The sequence below is a fragment of the Abramis brama genome (assembly GCF_963993115.1).
Source record: "Abramis brama genome assembly, chromosome: 16".
NCBI classification, from domain to species: domain Eukaryota; kingdom Metazoa; phylum Chordata; class Actinopteri; order Cypriniformes; family Leuciscidae; genus Abramis; species Abramis brama.
Genome location: NC_139978.1, coordinates 815034 through 837274, shown reverse-complemented (window position 1 = coordinate 837274; position 22241 = coordinate 815034). Strand labels below are relative to the sequence as shown.

The 22241-nt window shown below is 39.0% G+C and overlaps 1 protein-coding gene across 1 annotated transcript in view; it reads right to left on the bottom strand.

Annotated features, from left to right (window-relative positions):
* Window positions 1–22241, bottom strand: part of cacna2d3a (calcium channel, voltage-dependent, alpha 2/delta subunit 3a) — a 132019-nt gene that overhangs the window by 45637 nt on the left and 64141 nt on the right. The window contains exons 14-23 of the mRNA XM_084087788.1: window positions 16520–16537; window positions 8220–8291; window positions 7843–7923; window positions 6826–6900; window positions 5235–5318; window positions 3391–3462; window positions 3220–3281; window positions 2061–2128; window positions 386–431; window positions 191–285 (exon numbers count right to left, since the gene is read on the bottom strand). Of these exons, the coding sequence (XP_083943914.1) occupies window positions 191–285; window positions 386–431; window positions 2061–2128; window positions 3220–3281; window positions 3391–3462; window positions 5235–5318; window positions 6826–6900; window positions 7843–7923; window positions 8220–8291; window positions 16520–16537 (673 nt within the window). The remainder of the gene's footprint in view (window positions 1–190; window positions 286–385; window positions 432–2060; window positions 2129–3219; window positions 3282–3390; window positions 3463–5234; window positions 5319–6825; window positions 6901–7842; window positions 7924–8219; window positions 8292–16519; window positions 16538–22241) is intronic.

The window sequence follows — 22241 nt, the reverse complement described above, 5'->3', positions numbered from 1 at the left end:
AGCAATCATAGGATACTAATCATAACTCTAAATAGAACTTGGAATTTTATAATTTCTAAGTTATTTTATTTTGTACTGTCATTCATTAGTACAAAGATTAGTTAAAAGAAGTATACAAACACATTGAAAAACACAAAAACTAAGGGGAGTCATCAAAACAAATGTTAGTGTGCTTTTGCACTCAGCTCACACTTCAGATGTGGTTCTCCATTAAAATAAAGCTTTATGGCATCGATCTGAGATAGGAAAGGATGTTCTGGATGTTCCTCTGTGTTACAGTATGTCCTGAAAAGTCAAACCAATCAGTTGCACGCATGCAAACATCATTCATACTGTAGACACTTCAATAAGGCACTGAATAAAACCTCAAAATATATGACTTTACCATTCATCTGCTAATACAACATCTGGATGCTCCAAATCATGTAGTCCTGAAACAGAAGAAACACATCATGCTTAATGCTGCTTCATATTCATATGCCATGACTGAGCCAGACAGGACATAATCCTTGATCAGCAACATTTGTTGACGAGGAACATCAACATTGATTCCTATCAGACAACCTAGTCCTGAAATGATTGTGATATAAGAATGTTGTTCAAACCCCCAACCACAGCCTTAAGCCTAAAACAGTGGCATGAGGTGGTCTTCTGAAATGAGGGGTCTCTCTGTATTTGATTTTTAGTGCATTAAAAGTTCATTTTGAAATACTAATGAGGGGAAAAGACCTGAAGTTCAGTCCTAGGACTTTGACATGTAATCAGCTTGCAATCAAATTATCAACTATGAAATGCAAGCTGATTAACAGCTGCAATATTTGTGATTGATCATGTTTGATGTGTAACTATCACATCATATAATGCTAGTCACAATGAATTGTGCTGTTCATCATTAAATAAGGAAACAATTTTGTTGTCAGATTCACTAGACAATGTTTATGGCTGGCAAATGGTTTCAGTCACCCACCATTCATATAATAGGAGTGATAAGTCATTTGGAAATCTGCACTGATGTAAATGGAAATCTAAAAAATTCAGTTTTCAAAAGTCTGTCTTTCAGGCCCCAAAATGCCGTTGTCATGTAAATGAACAGCCAAAACGCATACAAAGTTTTACGTTTTTAGTGACAACGGTGTAGTGTAAATAGCCCCTCAGTCACTAGATAAGCTCCTGGCTTTACTGGCCTTTACTGTGCTTTACACGCAACAAGCTACACATACAAATGGACGACTAGCATTACACCTTTCCAGACCAGCAAAGCCAATTAACATGCGTTTCACAGAGATCTATGGAACAGCAGCAAAATACACTCATCGGCCACTTTATAGATCAACGAGGTGCTGGAAACGTTCCAAGTTTTTAAAATATGAGTTATATATGTGTGTGTGTGTGTGTGTGTGTGTGTGTGTGTGTGTTTGTGTGTGTGTGTGTGTGTGTGTGTGTGTATTTTTCTGTTCGCAACTTTAAAACTTGCAGTCTCATCTCTGAACCCTGCATTAACTAACACATTTCTTACCTATGAAACTTATTTAAACATAACATGACAAAAATGTGTGAAATACAGTATATCACAAACAAAACAACTTGAATTGCTCTGTTTGTAAGTTAACTCAAACTCATTTTAAAGCCATCTAGCTTTAAAATGAATCCGGAGCATTCGCATTTATGACCATAAATGATGAAATTACTTCCCTGAAGTGACCATCGCATGTACCCTTCGCAAACGGCCTCGAGGAAGGGCCCTTCGTGAAGAGATCCAGCTGTTCACTTTCGCTAGGAAAACACCTACAAATGGTGGCCCCTTTCTAAAGGCGCAAAAGTGCCGTTTGGAATTTGCCCCATGTCTACATGCCTAAATGCATTGAGTTTCTGCCATGTGATTGGCTGATAAGACATTTGTGTTAACGAGCAGTTGAACAGATGTACCTAATAAAGTGGCTGGCAAGTGTATATACACAAGAGATAACAGCTTAATCACATATGCTGACAAAAGCTAACAGACACACATTATACTGAATCAAAGGGAATGTAGAGGACAGTCTCTTTAAACCGATAGTTACCTTCTTCAACAGAGATATTTCCTCTGAAGGAATATTTGCCATGACCTCTGGACAGGGCCACTCCTAAGCTGAAAACAAGAGAGATAAATCATACACTCAAAAAAAAATAATAATCTGGAATTTTTTACTTGATTGCCATCTGTATCAAATGGAATTAAAATGTTAAGTTAACAATCCATTTGTGTTGGGACTACATTAATCCTTTTTGTTGCATTGACTGAAACAGGGCAGTGGGTTCCTAGTTCCCAACCAGCTTTGCACAAAGCTGGATCAGGAGAATAAATGTTGAAATAAAGTGCTATTTAAGTTTTTAATTTATTTGGTGGTTCTGAAACGCCTGAACCAAAGTCTGTGATCAGAATGATTTGGTTTAATTCGTCTCACACAATTGCGTTACCAAACGTTCCATTTTTATTACTGATACTTTGCACCAATTTCCCAGGAAGTGACGATTTTGTTCTCTTGAACACATGAGATGGAAACACTGCTTTATTCGCAAGTGTTTTACGCCATATTCCAATTTTGTTAATGACTACTTAAAGTTAAATTCGCAACTTTGAATAGAAACATAGCTATTGAGCCATAACTGCCAATGCCAGTGACAAGCAGTTTTTTTTATTTTATTTTTTTATGAAATATTTCACAGTGCTGTTGTCAGCCAACTCTTCCTCAAGTCCTTAACTTCACTAATTTTATTTGTGAAAGGTTTCACAGTGCTGTTTTTGTCAGTTATTCTGACATGTGAAAGGTTTCATACATCAGAATAGTGAAGTTAAGGACTCAAGCACCATCAATATTCCCACTGGCACGGATGTTGTGGCAGGCTCACACACCTGGTCAGCCGGGAACGGGATGGACTTGGCAGCTGGCACTGACTCCGTTGCGGGCTTTGGCTCAGGATTAATATAATTACGAATCATTTTTTCTACAAGAAACTGTTTTCTTCTTCATTTAATGAAGATCAGAGAGAAATATCCTGGACAGTGCACAATGATCTGATAATGAGTTGTAGCACTAATGTTGGACCCTGGCTATATGTTGTTTAAAATAATGTTTTGGAGGCGTTCTGCAGTCGGTAGCATGCGGAGAAGTGTTGGTTCACTGGGAAGCAGTTCTGAGTCCAGCCTTATTTATATATAAGGGCAACAAAAGATCTCACCTGAAGGGAGTTCCTTTGATGTCTGTGTAGTAGTAGTCATTGTGTAGAACAAGCACACGCTTCTGAGACACAGTCATAAACAAACACACATACACTATAAGAGGATGAAAGAAAAGACCTTTTCAGAAATATTTTTACTGTGTGTGTGTGTGTGTAGAGGGAGTTTCTTGCCCCTTTATCCACAGTCTTCTTCACTTTCATAGAGAAGCTTCCCGTCTGTCTGTTCACCATGGCATTACGCAACTGGACAAAAAATATTTAAAAAAACAACAACAAAAACATATCTGATAATCAAATTGAGAAATCTAAAAACTGTCCTATATTTTTCAAGCTCCAAAAAAGATAACTAGATTGTAATTTTTATAATAAAATTTTAATTTTAATTTAATAATATTATTTAATAATATTATAATAAATATTATAATATAATAAAATAAATTTTAATAATAAAATGTGAGTTGCCCATGTTTCTAAGTGATTTCTAGTGTGGTTGCTCACTAGCCCTTCCATACTGTCAGTCTCGATGATATTCTGATCTCCAGACAAACTACTTCACATCCATGTATTCTGACTTTGATTATGTTCTCAGAAACCAATAAGTGTCTGTCTAACTCTTAGACCCAGTTTGCATCTAGTATTAAGATCCATATGAGGAAATCCAATGACAAGTGATCAGCAAAAAAGTTGTATTTTTTGCAGCTTTAAAAGAAAATGAATATCCATTGGAAAAAAAGGAATATACTTGATATGCATAACTTTGCAGAATTCCTTCAATATAGATTTTGATTGGCTCTCAATGTTTTTTTACAATCATCCGCTGGAAAAAAAGCTCTGAAAGTGATTCCAATGATTTCATGGACTCCACCATCCTCTCTTTTTATAAACTGAGTTCATAGTTAACATTTCTGGTGTGAACTGGCTTTTGCAGGGCCAAGCGTATAACAACAGTTTTGTTACAAGTAAATGTAAAATGAAATAGAATAATGATTTTTTAATGATTTGAAAGGTCAATAGTAATGTGTTCGTAGCCTTTTCCAGCTGTATACAACTCTATAATATGCCAGCACAATCCATAACTCCAATCTAAGATATTTAACTAAAATACCTCATTCCAATTATCTTTTTTTAATGTAGTACAATTAGCTGTTTTAGCTCAGTTAGATTCTGTTTAGTCTATAACTGTGACTATCTGGTAATTCAAGTGTATCTGTCACACGCAGAGAGGATGCATGATCTATAATTACAGCAGTGTTTTATTAACCAAACTCATAATCTCAAACAGGAACAAAGAAACATGAACAGAAGAACCTTTTTAAACACAACATCGACATACAAGGAACAGACTGAAACACAGGGCTTAAATACACCGAGAACAGATCAGGGAAACGAGACACAGCTGGGACTAATGAACTGATAACGACTAATTAACAAGACGACAGGTGACAGGGATTAAATCAATGAAACACACGGGCAAACATAACGAATACAAACACTAAACGTGACAGTATCACTGTACCAAATAAGTTAAGGAGATCAGACTCTTGAAAGTAGGTCATATTTTACCAAATTTAAAGGCATTTTAAAACATTTCATCATATTTTGGCCCCAAACGTCTGTGTACTGTACTTCCAGGGTTTGGTGCAACACACAGGCTGCCAAGTTTTATTTATTAAAAGACTTTGTGAAGATATTCCATGTTCATGTTTCAGGTTTCAGAACTGAATAATGAAGAAACTCTACTTACTGTTATATAATGGTTAAATTCATCATTTTATATGATAAGTCAGTGAGATAAAGGTAAACGAATTTGCCTTGTTCCCTCTTTGACTTTTTAATTGAGAAAGACTTTTTAATTATATATGTTAATATATAATAGAAGTAAAGGTGGAATAAGTGGCGTTGGATTTAATTATGTGGCTGTGTATGTATCGTTGTGTTATGATTAACAGGTTTCACCACAACTTTCATTAAAACTGTATTTATAACTTTTGTAATGAATATAAACACAAGCGCACCTCATCCTCCTTGTCCTCCCACTCCACCTCCGACAGATCCACACTGCTGTAACTGGATTTCCTCCGCTTTTTCCCTTCTTCATACTAGAAACACATGACACGGCAACACCAATGAGATTAATAGATATCAACATGGATAAACGTGATGTGTATTAGTGTGACACTGTAATAAACACTAGTAACTGACTTTTTAGCGCAATTTTCCACAGGACAAAATTGCGATTGTTAACTCATGATTTCTGTTCTGTCTGTGCGCACCAATCTTGCACTTCTATCTACTCCTCAACCAGACCACCTAGAGACTTCGGGTTTTCGGCATTGTGTTAAGGAAGGTCTAATCTCGGGAACGCACCAAAAAAAAAAAAAAAAAAAAAATCCAGGAAAAGATTTACTATCTCTTAGTGTTGTGATCCCATGAGGTCAGAAAATTGCGCTAAAACACTCACCGAGTTTTTATTACTTGTTTCTACAGTATAGATCATTTAAAAAAAAAAAAAGAAGTACATTCTGTAAGTCAATACAACAAAACTGTAAACTGTGTAACTGTGTAAAACTGTAATGAATGTTTGTCCCACAGTGATCAGACTATGAAAGCTGTTAGTCCTCCTGTGATAGGACAGCTTTACTGTGTCATTAGGCTTTTAACAGATAAGCGTTCTGTGGATCAGTGTGTGTGACGGGTATAGACTGCCCTCCAGTGGCAGAACGACACTAAAGGAAGAGTCCAGATGCTTATCTTTATAAACGGGAGAGAATAAAAGATCAGGCTAGTGTAGTTCTGTGTAGATACAGGGACATCAGCTTTATCCTGCAAATCAGCTACATTATTAAATGTAAAAAAAGAAAGGAATAAAAGTCCAGGTCACTTTTCACTCCAAAAACTAAAGAAAACAAAATATAATGCATAATATGATAAATTAAATACAATACAATAAATCCTACCAAAAGGCAGTACCACAATAATATATATATATATATATATATATATATATATATATATATATAAAATAAAAAGTGCTACAACAAAACTAATTACTTTAATGTATTGTAATGATATTTATGAATTACATTTATTGACCTTATGCCAATGAGAACGTGTTTAGTTGTTATAAAATGTAATGGCTCTTAAAAAGGCTTTTTTACATTGCAAAATATCATTTCTTCTTCCATTTGATTTTTATGGGATGAAAAATGACCTAGATATGTTTCAGCATTGCTGGTCACCTGCACTATACCAGCTCTAATCCACATAACCAGCCTGGACCAACATGACAATCATGCTGGTATATGCTGGAAGATTCATGCATAGAACCAAAAATATATATATAAACTTGTGATCGTCTTGACTGTTTTCATTGCCCTCTGACTCAAACCCTGAGTTCTGTTCCTCTTTGACTATTGCACAGCTTTGTTTACTGACAGTTCACACAGCACTGACATCATGGAGGAGGTTTGACATCTCATCATCTGTCAAACACTCATTACTGTCCACAGCTGTCGGCTCACAGCACAATGAGTCTAATGAGACGCATTCTCCCATCAGCCTCAGCGTTCGCCATCATCATCATCATCATCACAAGCGATACATTACCAGAGGCTGCAGGTCTGGATGGGTGAGTATGTATCCGTTGTTGGTGATGGCAAAGGCATAACCATGGATTCCCAGCTGTGAACACACACACACACAGACACACACACAGACACACACACACACACAGCAGAAGTAGCAATCAAAATCAGAGATACTGTCACATTTTAAACTGCGGAAGTCCACAGTCTGTTAAAGACCGAGTTCATGTCTGTTAGTGTCAGCCGTCTCTGATCTCAGCTGAGACTCGTCTCTACTCAATGAAACCGGTGATGTGATTATATGTTATACAGTATATTGTATATAATTAACTGTGTCTGTATTGTAACTGTTGGTAGTGTAAAACACTTTGGTCCACTTGTGTTGTTTTTAAATGTACTACAGAAATATATGTTGATTGATTGAACAGATACATGTATGATATGTCAATTGTAATGTTTAAACACTTGTGAGTGATGCATGATGGGATGCTTCTCTGTCATCCTCGCTCCAGGAGCTGGAGAGCAGACATGAGATCCGTTTGTCCTTTGTGTCGAATGAAGTACAAGCACATGTATCAAGAGTGAGGAATCGAGCAGGGTCTCTCTTTACGGTCAGTGACTCATCACTTTCAGTGTAGACAGCTTCACTGATTATAATGGGTCTTATTGGCTTTTTGAAGTTTCTGATCAATACGAGTGATTTTTCTTTTTAGGTTACACTTTATTTTAATAGTCCAATTAAGACAGTCTACTTACCCATTCCCATTTTCATAGGAAATATGTCAAACACAGGAAGTAAAACTGCAGAAGTCAAGCCATTTTGTCAACATGAAATGAAAACTGAATCCATTTATTTAGTTAATACACATTACTGGCCTTTTCAGTTTTACCAGGGCACATCATTCTAGAGAAAAAAGTTTGTCTTTGTATTCTTTTGTTTATAGATGCATATAACACTGGTGCTAGAAACATACTCAACAGGGTTCTAATAAATGGAGAACAATTAGAATAATATAAGCATTAAAGGTTGTTTGCGTACCTTGTATTTGGGGATAGCCTTCAGTATTTCAGACACTGGAACATCTGTGCCAACCACTCCAAGAAGAATTCCTTTATTTCTCTTAAAACAAAGAACATGAGTGTGTTAGGGACATCTTTTTTTCTTTCTTACATTGGCATTATTTCCTCTGTCTAGTACAGGGGTGCCCAATCCTGTTCCTGGAGATCTACCTACAAGCGGAGTTCAGATCCAACACACTTGTCTGTAATTATCAAGTGCACCTGAAGAACTTGGCAGGAAGGTAGATCTCCAGGAACAGGATTAGTTCTAGTATGATAAGCGTTATACGGACACATTCATACTGACTGATTAACCACTGGTTAACATTACAGAAGTCAATGTTTAGCATCACTCACGGTCTCGTTCTTGGTGCTGAACACAGGCATGGCCACAGTGGTCATGAGCACAGGACCCTGAGCATGTTCCAGCTATACAAATGGACAACAACACATAGTGGTGGATGAATACCATTTGACTTTTCAAACTGACTTTTCATTAGTTTTTACAAAATGTGAAATCCACTGTTACAGGTCTAACTTGCTGCTGTCTCCGGATGAAACACTTGTGACACTAAAAGTATACTTCCCACTATAAACCAATCACAAATCAAGATAGAACATTCAGTAAATAATGACTTCAACATCTCTCTGCTCCTCACAAAGCTATCATATGATTTAAAAAAAACTTGGAATAAGCAGTTAATTGTCTTGCATTAATGTTAATGGTTTGTTGTCTTTCTAGTTGTTGGTGTTCATTAAAAATATCGTTATTTCATTCATTCTGCATCGCATCGTCTTTTGGATTATACTACACACCTAAACCTTGACAGAACACGAGACCTAGATTGGTTTATAACAGCAAAAAGATTTAAAACAATGGATATACCTGCTCCTCCTGCTGGAGCAGAGGGGATTGCTCCCTCGAGGATCACAGGAGGGACTTTCTAGATCTGGCGGGCCTCACCCACTATCTCAATGCTCGTTATGCATATTCTAGAAGACCGGACTCAATGAGTGGTCGAAGGCACATCTGTCCATGGATGGTCCTCCAAGGAGCTTGTACCTCCAAGTATGTGGAGTGGGTGCTTGTAAGGTGCGAGTCTGCCTCACTGCTGAGGACAACACCAGCCTCACTCCGGTCCCAGAGCCCAGCCAGCCTCAGCTATGCTGGTCACGGAAGAAAAGCCAGAGCCCACAGCTGACTCAGAGCCCAAGCCCCCCATAAAGATAGGGCCAGAGCAATTACCAAAGGCCATGGCATCCCGGAGCCTGGGCCCATCATGGACTCTGTTCAGGTGTGTGAGCCGGCATCAGCATCTGTCATCCAGGGCATATTAGTGGAGTTTGTCGGAATGGATTGGAGCCCTGCCCACACAAATATTTGCTGGTCTACAGTCTCCGCTGGTTCTGTCCAGTTCCAAGTCGTCTTCATCTCTGCTGGGTCAACCCAGTTCCAAGTTATCTTCGTCGCCGCTGCTTAAGCCCAGTTGCAAGTCATCTTCATTGTCATTAAATCAAACTAGCAGCATGTCTCTTTTGTCATCCAGCACCAAGTCTCCTTCTTGGAGAATTGTCTCGCCCAGACTCCCTCTACCTCCTCCAAAGCCATTCAGTTCCTCTCCCTCACCTCCACTGTCTCCCCCCAGGCTCCTCCTTCAGCTCCGCCTTGGCCTGTGGATCCCTCACCTCCACTGTCTCCCCCCAGGCTCCTGCTTCGGTGGTTTCACCCAGCTGCTTGGATCCGCCTGTGGCTTCCCAGTCATCAGCTCCGCCTTGGCCTGTGGATCCCTCAGCTCCACCATGTTCTGTCATCCCTCAGGCTACGCAGGGGTCCCTCATCCCTCTGCCTCTACCTTGGTCAATTGTTGCTGTAGCTCCGACTAGGATTCTCCTCTCTGGTTCCTCCCACCCTCATCTCCTCCCTGATTCCTGGTCATCATCTCTTTGGTGTCTCCCTCTGCCTGCTCCTCGGCCTCCTCAGTTTGGAGTCTAGTTTGTGCCTTCCGGGGGGTGGGGGGTCATGAATGTCATAATGTCAGGGTCATGTTTAGTTTAATTGTTTTGTTCTGTTTAGTTTCTAGTCAACTAGTCAGTTTCTAGTTTCTTTGTCACTATTTTGCCTGTGTTTACATTTGTTGCCATGGTTCCAAATTAGTTCTCACCTGTCCCCTGTTCCATTAATGATATTCCTCTGTGTATTTAAGCTCTCAGTTTTCCTCATTTCATTTTATTGCATTAACGATAATGGTTGTCTTTCTAGTTTTTGGTGTTCATTAAAAGTATTGTTATTTCATTCATTCTGCGTCACACATCTCACCTGTTGGATATTAAACAACAGGAGTGTATTCGTAAGTGCGGGAAAGCTGGCACGCGGTGAATGTACTATGTCCAGATTTTATTCATACTGCATGCCTTCATATTTTATATAAAATACTTAAGTAATTTCGTTATCAAATGTGGTATCAACTAATTAAACACATCAGAGCCAGCTCAAAAATGTCTTCAAGACTACTTATCTTGTTTACTGAACATGACTTTTCTATTCGTTTATCTAGAAGTTCTGACTTATGTGGTGAACAGCACATTCCAGGGCCCAGTTTATGGCCCTCTCTCTCCATAACAGTGGATAAAGGTTTGCTACATTTTGATTGGATCTTGGTGGACTAACACAAACAAACTGTCCAACTCCATCAGATAAATATGCTAGGACAACAGCAGACACCTCTTAGAGGGCAAGAAGATAACCTCTGGTACCAAGCCCAGGAAAGACAGAACTCTCTGGCCTGAGACTGCCATAAAAACTCCTCAGGACCTCAGCAGCAGTGGGTGAAACAAAGAGAGATCACAATGATCCACACAAATCCATTTAACTATGTTTGGAAACCTTAAAACTGATGTAAACTTCACACATCCATTTCATACTTATTCAGAGAATAAGTATTCTCGGTAGTCTCAGCCTCAGACGTCACGCCCACGGAACGTTGGCTAAACGTCTGATGCATATGGCACACTTTTCTGGAAACACTTCAGGAGTTTCGAAGTCGCGACCTGATTGGTTGAATTCTACAGGATGTCCGCGAGACGTGTGTGTCGCGTTCTTTAACGGTCCGTCTGGAAACAAATGCCGTGACGCCAAAACCCCTCGTGGAAGAAGAAAGCCGTTGTGTTTACAACTGAGACAAATGAGCGCTTACCAGGATCAACTAAACGCTGGATTTTCAAAAGTATGTGAAGTTTGCGGCTCCATTGTTGCAGTAAACTTGCACAACGTTCTTGAATGAATAATTTATTAAATGCACGCCGGTCTGTTATTGTAGGGACATCGACATTATATTGGCACGCCCCTAAACATGACGCGGAACAAAACGAACTGTGATTGGTTGCGTTATATGTCAGTCAAACGTCCTCTTGGCCAAGAAAAGCTGCGATAGAGTCCAGACCTTCTGCCGTCAGTCTGAAGGTCTGGCTATGCGAGACTATATTCTCGGTGACAGCTATTTGTAATGTAACATCTTACACAAATTCAGCTGTTAATGCACAAATGAATGATTGCATGACAGTTCAATCTTTTTCCATCTTGTTTGGTCTCTATTTGTTTAGAATATTGCCAAAGTTTGGAAAGTGAAAAATGCAGTGGTACACTTTAAAGACTTCTAACGGTGTGCTTTATGTAAATGAGTTCCACAGGGGAAAGAAGGGTGGGCCACACTGTGTTTCTCTCCTCTGATGCCAGCAGCCAATCACAGCACTGGAATGGAGAAGTGCCAAATTGCAATCTCCTGCTCATCGGAAAGGGATAAAGGTGCCCTTTCAACAGATAACCCTTGTTCTGAGTCTCAGGCCTGTAATGGGAGAGACATTAACAGATACACCAAGTTCTGAGTCTGTCCTGTATGGTTATAGACAGAAACAGATAAATAACGTTCTGAGTACCGGCCTGAAAGGCTGAGAGTGTAACAGATACGACCAGGTTCTGAGCCTCCAGTCTGTGAGGAAAGAGACATTGACAAGCGCAGAGACAATAACAGATGCAGCACGTTCCAAGTCTCCATGCCAGAGAGACAAAAGCAGATTGACCACGTTTTGAGTGTCTGGCCCAGAGAGGTAGAAGACAAACAGAGACATTTGCAAAAAGGTTAAGCTCAGCAGAGCAAACCTTCACTTCAAGGTTTGTTCGTCTGCGTGTTCCAGGTTAAGGACTTTCTACACCTACTTCAGGGCCTCATCTGTGTTCCAGATTTTAGGACCCATTGGTGTTCCAGGAGATCAGCATCCAACAGATCTTCGTGTTCAAGGCTGTTGAACCGGATTCCGTCTCCTTTCCCCACTGCACCGTCACCCAGCACAACCAGTGGAAGACGTCACCGCCATTGGCCCGCTCACTCGACCACGTGGAGCGTAAATATCACTTTACCAAGCCTCTTTTCAGTGACCTTGGCATTGTTGTATATTATCAGTCTATGATTTTCTAACTTACATTAAGGTAATGTAACTGATGATAGATAATAACAAATAATCTTTAATTTATTTGTTTGATGCATAAAGTTCTTCAACTTTTTAAAGTCCCCCTGTAGTCAATAATTGTATCCCTTAAAACTCTTTGATCACCAAAATTACATATTTAAGCATTTTTTCCTTAATACTCAGCAATGGTGTCGACTTATGAATATGCACATGGTTTGTCTTTAAGCATATTAAAAACACCACATAGACACATAAACAACATTAAAAGCTGGATTTTCACCACAGGGGGACTTTAAGAGAAACAACAGTTTATCTTTCCATAAGATAACATAACTCTGTAGTTAGTAGTTGTGTTAATTATTCTTGTTTATCTTTGGTTAATGCTATTTATTTTATTACACTTGTGTCTTCCTTGTAATGATAATACAGAAAAAGCCTCCGCAAGTTAAAATCTCACCAATCTTTCAGATAATTCAGCTGAGCATTTACATTAATTCCGAATGATTGAACAGCCTCCTGTTGGGAGTGTTCTCATTCTGCCAAGGTAAAAGTCCTTGACTGGAGCCCTGAACTAAGAGAGGGGGAAGGTGGTCATCTGATGTACTCAATTATTTATTTATTTTGCCATTTTTGTGCTTTTTGCAGAAAGGATAGTGGAGATTGACATGAAAGCTTTTTTGGGGGGTGGAGAGAGGGGAATGGGATCGGCAAAAGACCTTGCGTCAGATTCGAACCCGGGTCAGACGGAGGCACAGTTGCGCCATATGTCACTGCGCTAACCAGTAGGCTATCAGCACCGACGTCTGATGTACTCATAACCACACCTTAAGTTATGTCTGACCCAAAAATCACAATGTCAGCAGTGACTTGAGTACCGATTTCTACATTACTTAGCGTCCTTGGATTGGCGAAAGTAAAATCACTACATTTATTCATGTAACCATTATTTGTTAAGATTTTTCTTTCATTGTAATAACCACTTATTTTTTTAGTTAGCTTATTTTTTTTGCATTATTATAGATCCAAATGTACTAGACTCTTAGTGCCACTGAGTGGGAATTTCACCTGGAAACTACCTAGGGCAGTGTATTTCAGGTTTTGTAAACACCATCTAGCCCAGGCCCTTTCGTTGCTTGACCCTTTTTTTAAATTTCAAATGTGTGATGAACTTAGCTGTCAACATCCTTAAAATCTTATGATTCTGTGCTCACCCTTCACATTCGCTTAAAAGATCTAAATGCATCTAAAAACATCTAAATACAGTATCTTTTAAAGACATAACATTAAATACATTTGCATGAAATGCTGTTCTTATATTATGTGAGCTCCTCTCAGATTGATCATGTGTTTTTAAATTAGACAGACGTATAATGTGTATGTTATATGTAACTTTAACAAAAAAGACAATTTCCAGAAGGAACACTGCACCAATAAATAGTCGACATAATCAATACACTACGAAAACTTCAGATGAATAATGCAAAATCTGTGAAATTCTCTGAAATAAAAGGGTAATGACTCCCTGAACGAGGACTCATGTGCACTGTGTGATGATGTGATCATCTGATGCTCAGGTGTGGATGGATGTGGCTCAGCTGCCAGAGACTGAAGAAGAGCTTCATCATCTGCATCTAAATCAGAAACGTCACAGCCTACTTCTCCCTGATGGCAGCAACACACATGCATATGCACGATTCATGCACATTCACAAACACTCATTTGATGAATTCATGATCTGTAAAAAAAAAGTCACAAACATACATTCTCACAAGAAGTCTGAAGTGGGGCAATGAGCTAAAGATCAGATAAACAGCTTAAACTGGGCTATATATGTCCTTCCTTTATTTACTCTGCTCTCTCAATGTCTCTGTGGGAGTAAATGGGCTATAAAATGATGAATGATCACGCTGGCTTGTGTTGAAAACAATAGCTCAGACTCAGAACCCTACACACACTCAGAGCCTCATCCAAACACTCACGCTAAGAGTGAGAGTGAATAAAACACTAGTCATCAGATATGTCACTGAAGCCCTTCTGGATCATATGGTTGGCCGATGCTTAATATGCATTTAAAACAGAGCAGTTTCATGGCCTTTATCAGAGCTGACCAGCCAGTGAAAAATAAATGTGCTTAGTTGTATTGAATGTGCAGTTTTTGTGTACTTCAAATCTTAAATGTGTATTTAAGAAAAACTGTACATGCCGATAATAAAATATTAAAGGGCCCCTATTATGCTATTTTAAAGTCTCCTAATGTTGCTGTGGAGTCTCCTACAAGAGGTTTACATGCATCAAAGGTCAAACAACTGTTTAATTTCCTCATAATATACATTTGCACAATCACCACATTTTCAATGATTCTCAAACGACTCGTCAGATGAATCAATCTCTCTAAATCCCGCCTTTCCGTGAGCTACTCTGCTCTGATTGGCCAGACAGCTCAGTCTGTTGTGATTGGTTTACCGCGTACAGCTCGTCGAAAACAAAACCACCCTTTGCCATAACAACGTCAGCTCTGCGTGTCCTGAGGCTTCCTACACCGTAAACTAAACACAGTAACGAACCATGACGTCAATTTGACCATATCAATGCAAGTGCGAGTCCGATGATGAAACACTGGAAGAACTAGTTATTCAACCCAAACCTCCATCAGGACGACTCGAGCAGGACTCAGTGTTTCTCAGTGAACCCGAACCTCCATCAGGACGACTCGAGCAGGACTCAGTGTTTCTCAGTGATACTCTACTCAGTTTGAGGGACATTATGAGATGTTGCACCTGTAATTCCTCTCCATCAGCATTAACAAGTGCATGTCCATCAACAAACCCATTATTTTACTTATACTCATTTATGTACCGAGTATTTTTGTAATATATTGCGGTGAACACGTGGAAACTGTATCAATAACAGTGTAAACATTAGCCGAGGTCTAGCGTGAATGACTGATGTAACATAAACGTTGGTAAAACAAATCTTGCTCCATGCTTAATCTTTCCTCAAAGTAGTGAGAACGACAGACGATCTGCATTAATAGACACAGTTATAGGTAATCGTGGCCCACAGCTGATTAGCAGAAGTATTTCAGTAAGACAGTGATAACGTGAGTTAGCCAGTTAGCAGGAGACCTACACAATATAAAACTCAAAACTAAGTATTTTGAACCCCATCTTTCAAGAGTTTGCGAATCCTGCATTGAACTCCGTGATCTGAGAAGCAGTCGTCAGTGAAATAAAGGGAACACAGCGAAAGTTTAGGATTACACTGCTGTGATACCGTGGTAAAGATGAACTTTAACCTCTGATTCTCCACATGCTCGTCCTTGGGCAGTGAAAAACACTGGCTTTACCTTCACATTATAGAGCACAGTGTCTCCTGGACATGATGCTCTCCAGAGTCCACAGGAATCAGCTGCTGGTTTGAGGTTCGAGTTTCCCCTGGTGTCTGCGCGGGCGATAAGTGGGCGGGCAATATGCTAATGTTTCATCTTGACGTCACAACGCAACGGCTTATGACTCGTTTGAAAAACAATTCATTTCATTGACTCAGTGTCGACTCTTACTTTTGAAAGACAATAACTTTATATACGGTGCACTTTCAGATTTAAAACTTTGCAGGATGTTTTCATTCACTTAGAGCTGTGTTACACACTACATGAAAGGTCATTTTCAAAAATCCATAATAGGGGCCCTTTAATGAAAAGGCTACTTAAGTGTACTTAAAGAGTACACTTTCATGAATACAAAGTTCTGTCATGAAACTCTAGTGAACTCAATTTGTTAGCGATCACATCGTTATCTTCATAGCGCAACTGATTGGTTTCTGATGCATTAACATCCAAAAACCAGGCATTGTTGAGAATGTTGTACATCAGCAACATAATCTTATGGTTTATTCAAGCCAGGTGACCAGTATATGTAAAGTAAAGAAACTATATGGTCAAGTCATCTCTTATCTCTTCCACAGATGTACAAACACTGGACTCCATACCACAGAGAAAGCAGATACTCCAAAATACACAGATGACTGTGAAATCGAGTATGGCAGTGTGACACAGACTACACAACACCACTTTCAATGAGAAATCAAAAGAGAATGAAAACTTGTCCAAACTGCACTGCACACAATATAGCATAAAGCAGACACACTCAATGGGTTAATGTAGAAACACCATTAAATCACAATCAGACCTTTACCTTTTGAGCCTGTGGACGCTACAAAGACAAAACACAAATTACCATCAAATGAGTGTAAACACACACGCATATCACTGCTCGTCTTTACTACTCAAAGCAGTGCCTGGATCTGAATCACCTATTGATGTAAATTGCATTGGGTTTGGTCTGTAATGTCCCGAACATGAGGTTTTCCAGACGTTTGGAATAACTAGAGTTTATTTTTCCCAAAGCGTGGTTTGATTCTCCAAGTTGTCGATTCATTTTCAAAGCAAAAAATGTGACCCAGGACCACAAAACCAGACATAAGGGTAAATTTCTTTAAATTAAAATTTATTTATTTGTTTATTTGAAAAGGGACAATGTACACTAATCAACATTCAGAAAAAATGTAAGAGTACCCGAGTTAGCCACAGGCTAGTTTTCATCGGCAGTCCCCTTGCCAGATGTTATTAGGCATCCTAAAATAAAACTGTTGTAATACAGTAAAATTCATTATACAATAAACAAAAGATAAAAAAAAAATTAGACTGTGTAAAATCACAACCAATCGAGTAAACAAGATAAACAAATAAAATCTAAAAATAAATGATAATAGATGATACTGTTATTTTTAGTTGATAGGACCAGCGTCAATGTTGACAGTGTTGATTTTCAATAAGCCATTTCTTAACATTAATCTTAAATGAGTAATAGGATGGAGACTCTCTAATTAATGGTGGTACTGAGTTCCATTGATGTGATGCTGTAAATGAAAAGACGGCCTGACTAAATGCAGTTTTTTTGAATGGTATTGTGCAGTCCCTCCTAGCTGCACCTCTTGTAACTCGGTTTACATTCGATTTAAAATTGATAAGGCCAAATAAAGGCGGAGGAGCTGACCTGTGCATGATCTTATAAACTAAACAGACATTTCTGTATTTTATGAGGTTTTCCCAACTAAGCAATTTATACTTCTTTAAAATATGACAATGATGATAATGAATTGGCTTTTTATCTAGAATTTTAAGTGCTTGTTTATATAATGATTTCAGTGGTTTTAAAGCTGTAGAGTGTGCATTGGACCAACTTATCAAACAGTAAGTGATGTGGGAGAGAACCAATGAGTGGATATATACCTTAGCTGTCTCAGTTGATAAGAGGTTTCTGATATACCTAAAATTAGCCAAACTGAACTTTACTTTATTACAGACCCTCTTTATATGAGTTTTAAAGGCAAGATGTGAGTCTAAATGTAGTCCTAAATACTTGTATTCTGAGACAACTTTTAGTCTGTGTCCTGAAATGGTAATGTCTTGTTCTGTGTCTATGCGAGAGCTTTTGGATAAAAACATACAAACTGTTTTTGAAACATTCAGTTGTAAACAACAGTGATTAAGCCAGGATGTAACCTTCACTAATTCATCTGTTAGCTTAATTGCAACCTCTGCAGCAGTCCTACCATGAGTAAAAATAACTGTATCATCAGCATACATTAAAATATCACAATTTTCACATACAAAGGGTAAATCATTAATATATATACTAAAAAGGGTTGGACCAAGTATGGAGCCCTGCGGCACCCCGGTTGAAAGACATAGGGGGTTAGATTTATAGTTACCAATTTTAACATGTTGAGAGCGGAGTGAGAGATAAGATTTGATAAGATTGACCAACTCTGAAGAAAAATTGAAATTCAATAATTTGTACAATAGGATGTTATGATTAACCGTATCAAATGCTTTTTTTAAGTCAAGGAACACAGCCCCTACTACCCCGCCTGTATCCAGTGATGCCTTAACTTTTTCTATGAAGTAACATGTAGCTGTTTCTGTCGAGTAATTAGCCCTAAATCCAAATTGCATTGGGTGCAATGGAAAGGAGCTATTATTGAAATAATCAATGATTTGTTTGTTAATCAGTTTTTCAAATACTTTCGATACTATAGGTACAACACTGATGGGCCTGTAATTGGAAGTTAGTAGAGGATCACCGCCTTTAAATATAGGGGCCACAACAGCAGGCTTCCATGAATCAGGAAATCTTCCTTGAGCCAGTGAAATATTGATTATGTGTGTTAGTGGAGTAACAATTGAAGAATTAATCTCTTTCAGCATAACTGTATCCATACCATAGACATCCTTTGCCCTTGAGGATTTGATAGATGTAACTACTTTTACAACCTCATCCTCTGATACTGATTTTAGTGTTAATGCTGACTCTCTATTATTGGTTATATGTGCATTATTTTGTTGTACAACAAAACATTGGGCAATAGTATCTACTGACTCAACAAAGTATTGATTGAGGGCCTGTGCCACATCAGTCGGGCTCTCCAAGATTGTGTCATTAGTTTTTAGTACAATTGGCTTAGTTATACTAATGTTTTGACCGGTTAATTTTTGAATCTGACTCCATATGGCTTTTGAGTTTCCATTTGAATTTTCAGCAATTATAATGAAAAAGTCCGCCTTAGCTTTTCTCAATTCTCTAGTCACTGTGTTTCTTAGCCTAACGAAGTTATACCTATCAAGGGACATCTTTGATTTTGTGGCTATTTTTAAAGCGTTGTCCCGCTCCTTCATTAATTTTAGAACTTTCTCGGTCATCCAAGGAAGACTCTGTTTCTTGTTTTTACATTTAATTCTAATTGAAAAATCATGAATTGTAGATTGCAATTTTTCTGTAAAGATTTGACTGGTCATTTCTAAATCATTTACAGGAAGTAGCTCATCCCATTTTATATTTTTTATGGCTGCCTTAAAGTCATCTTGTTTATTTTTCGGGATGCCCAAAAATTCCTTATTGCCAGCGTTCATAACCCGCCTGCAAGTGAGTTTTCTTGATATAAGCACCATATGATGATCTGATAGCCCAGTTATCAAATTAAATGATTTTATGATTCTTTCCGGTCTATTACTAAATATAAGGTCAATTTGGGTACTGGTACTGTTTGTTATTCTTGTGTATACATCATCTAAAAGCGGAATAAATAAGCTTTCCATTGATGTATGGTTTGTTAGGACAATATTTGGCCGAGATACAACTATTTGAAAATCTGGAATCTGAGGGTGCAAAAAAATCGAAACATTGAAAAAATCTCCTTTAAAGTTGTGCATTTATGTTGGCGATTGTGCAGCATTCACTCACAGAAATAAATGTTTTATATATTTACGGTAGGAAATTTACAAAATATATTCATGGAATATGATCTTTACTTAATATCCTAATGATTTTTGGCATAAAAGAAAAATTGATAATTTTGACCCATACAATGTATAGTTGGCTATTGCCACAAATATACCCGTGCGACTCGAGACTGGTTTTGTGGTCCAGGGTCACGAATAGGTTATTTGTTAACTGCACTGCAGTTCAATATCACTTCAATGCATTCTTTCCAAACTGTTACACAGTTTCGGCGGTTAGGCTGTTTCGAGCAGGATACTTGGGGCTTTACTAAACAGGGCAAATTACTGTGAGACGAAGCAGAAGGCAGAAAGTTAGTGTTGATGGAAGAAGAAAGTTCTGCAGGTGATTAAATGACAATGCAATTCAACAATATTATTGATCTCCTGCATTGACACCATTATATGAGAACTGAACTGAGCTGGACGATGACATCACGGTTTTCTCCAGAGCGGCTAAATATATAAATGAACTAAATTAATAACTTTTTTACAACAGAAATGAACCATCACTGAACTTACTTCAGCTGGACTGTGACGCTATTTTCTTCTAGAAACAAACTTTGTGCATTATTTTCCTGTTATCTCTGTAAAGCTGCTTTGAAACAATATGTATTGTAAAAAGCGCTATATAAATAAAGGTGACTTGAATTGAATGCGCAAATTAAAGTTCAATATAGCCAGCAGCCATATCACCCTGTAGCCCAAGACTGGTTGCCCACAGAAGCTCAGCAGGGTTGAGCTGGTCAGTTCCTGGATGGGAGACTCCTGGGAAAACTGTGTTGCTGCTGGAAGAGGTGTTAGTGAGACCAGTAGGGGGCGCTCACCCTGTGGTCTGTGTGGGTCCTAACGCCCCAGTATCGTGACGGGGACACTATACTGTCAAAGAGCACCGTCAACGTTAACGATGAGACGTTAAACTGAGGTCCTGACTCTCTGTGGTCATTAAAAATCCCAGCATGTCCTTCGGAAAAAGAGTAGGGGTTTAACCCCGGCATTCTGGCCAAATTTGCCCAGTGGCCCTTGTCCATCATGGCCTCCTTAATCATCCCCTTAATACTGATTGGCTTCATCACTGTCTCCTCTCCACCAGTAAGCTTGTGTGTGTGTGTGTGTGTGTGTGTGTGTGGGCGTTCTGGCGCAGTATGGCTGCCTTCGCATCATCAGGTGGCGCTGCACACTGGTGGTGATTGAAGAGATTCCCCCCTTCCATATGTGAAGCGCTTTGAGGACCCAGAAAAGCGCCATATAAATGTAACAAATTATTAATTATTAAAGAACAGATGCAGTTATGTGGTTAAGACATGCTTTTTACCAGTGTTAAATAATGCCGAAAATACCAGTAAACTGACCACCACAAAATTAGTAAATCACCTTGTGTGATAGTTGTTCTACAAATATGAGCATCTTTTGTATGAAAACCTGAAAATCCCCCATGATAAAAACATGTACAGTGAGGAAAATAAGTATTTGAACACCCTGCTATTTTGCAAGTTCTCCCACTTGGAAATCATGGAGGGGTCTGAAATTGTCATCGTAGGTGCATGTCCACTGTGAGAGACATAATCTAAAAAAAAATAATCCAGAAATCACAATGTATGATTTTTTAACTATTTATTTGTATGATACAGCTGCAAATAAGTATTTGAACACCTGAGAAAATCAATGTTAATATTTGGTACAGTAGCCTTTGTTTGCAATTACAGAGGTCAAACGTTTCCTGTAGTTTTTCACCAGGTTTGCACACACTGCAGGAGGGATTTTGGCCCACTCCTCCACACAGATCTTCTCTAGATCAGTCAGGTTTCTGGGCTGTCGCTGAGAAACACGGAGTTTGAGCTCCCTCCAAAGATTCTCTATTGGGTTTAGGTCTGGAGACTGGCTAGGCCACGCCAGAACCTTGATATGCTTCTTACAGAGCCACTCCTTGGTTTTCCTGGCTGTGTGCTTCGGGTCATTGTCATGTTGGAAGACCCAGCCTCGACCCATCTTCAGTGCTCTAACTGAGGGAAGGAGGTTGTTCCCCAAAATCTCGCAATACATGGCCCCGGTCATCCTCTCCTTAATACAGTGCAGTCGCCCTGTCCCATGTGCAGAAAAACACCCCCAAAGCATGATGCTACCACCCCCATGCTTCACAGTAGGGATGGTGTTCTTGGGATGGTACTCATCATTCTTCTTCCTCCAAACACGTTTAGTGGAATTATGACCAAAAAGTTCTATTTTGGGCTCATCTGACCACATGACTTTCTCCCATGACTCCTCTGGATCATCCAAATGGTCATTGGCAAACTTAAGACGGGCCTTGACATGTGCTGGTTTAAGCAGGGGAACCTTCCGTGCCATGCATGATTTCAAACCATGACGTCTTAGTGTATTACCAACAGTAACCTTGGAAACGGTGGTCCCAGCTCTTTTCAGGTCATTGACCAGCTCCTCCCGTGTAGTTCTGGGCTGATTTCTCACCTTTCTTAGGATCATTGAGACCCCACGAGGTGAGATCTTGCATGGAGCCCCAGTCCGAGGGAGATTGACAGTCATGTTTAGCTTCTTCCATTTTCTAATGATTGCTCCAACAG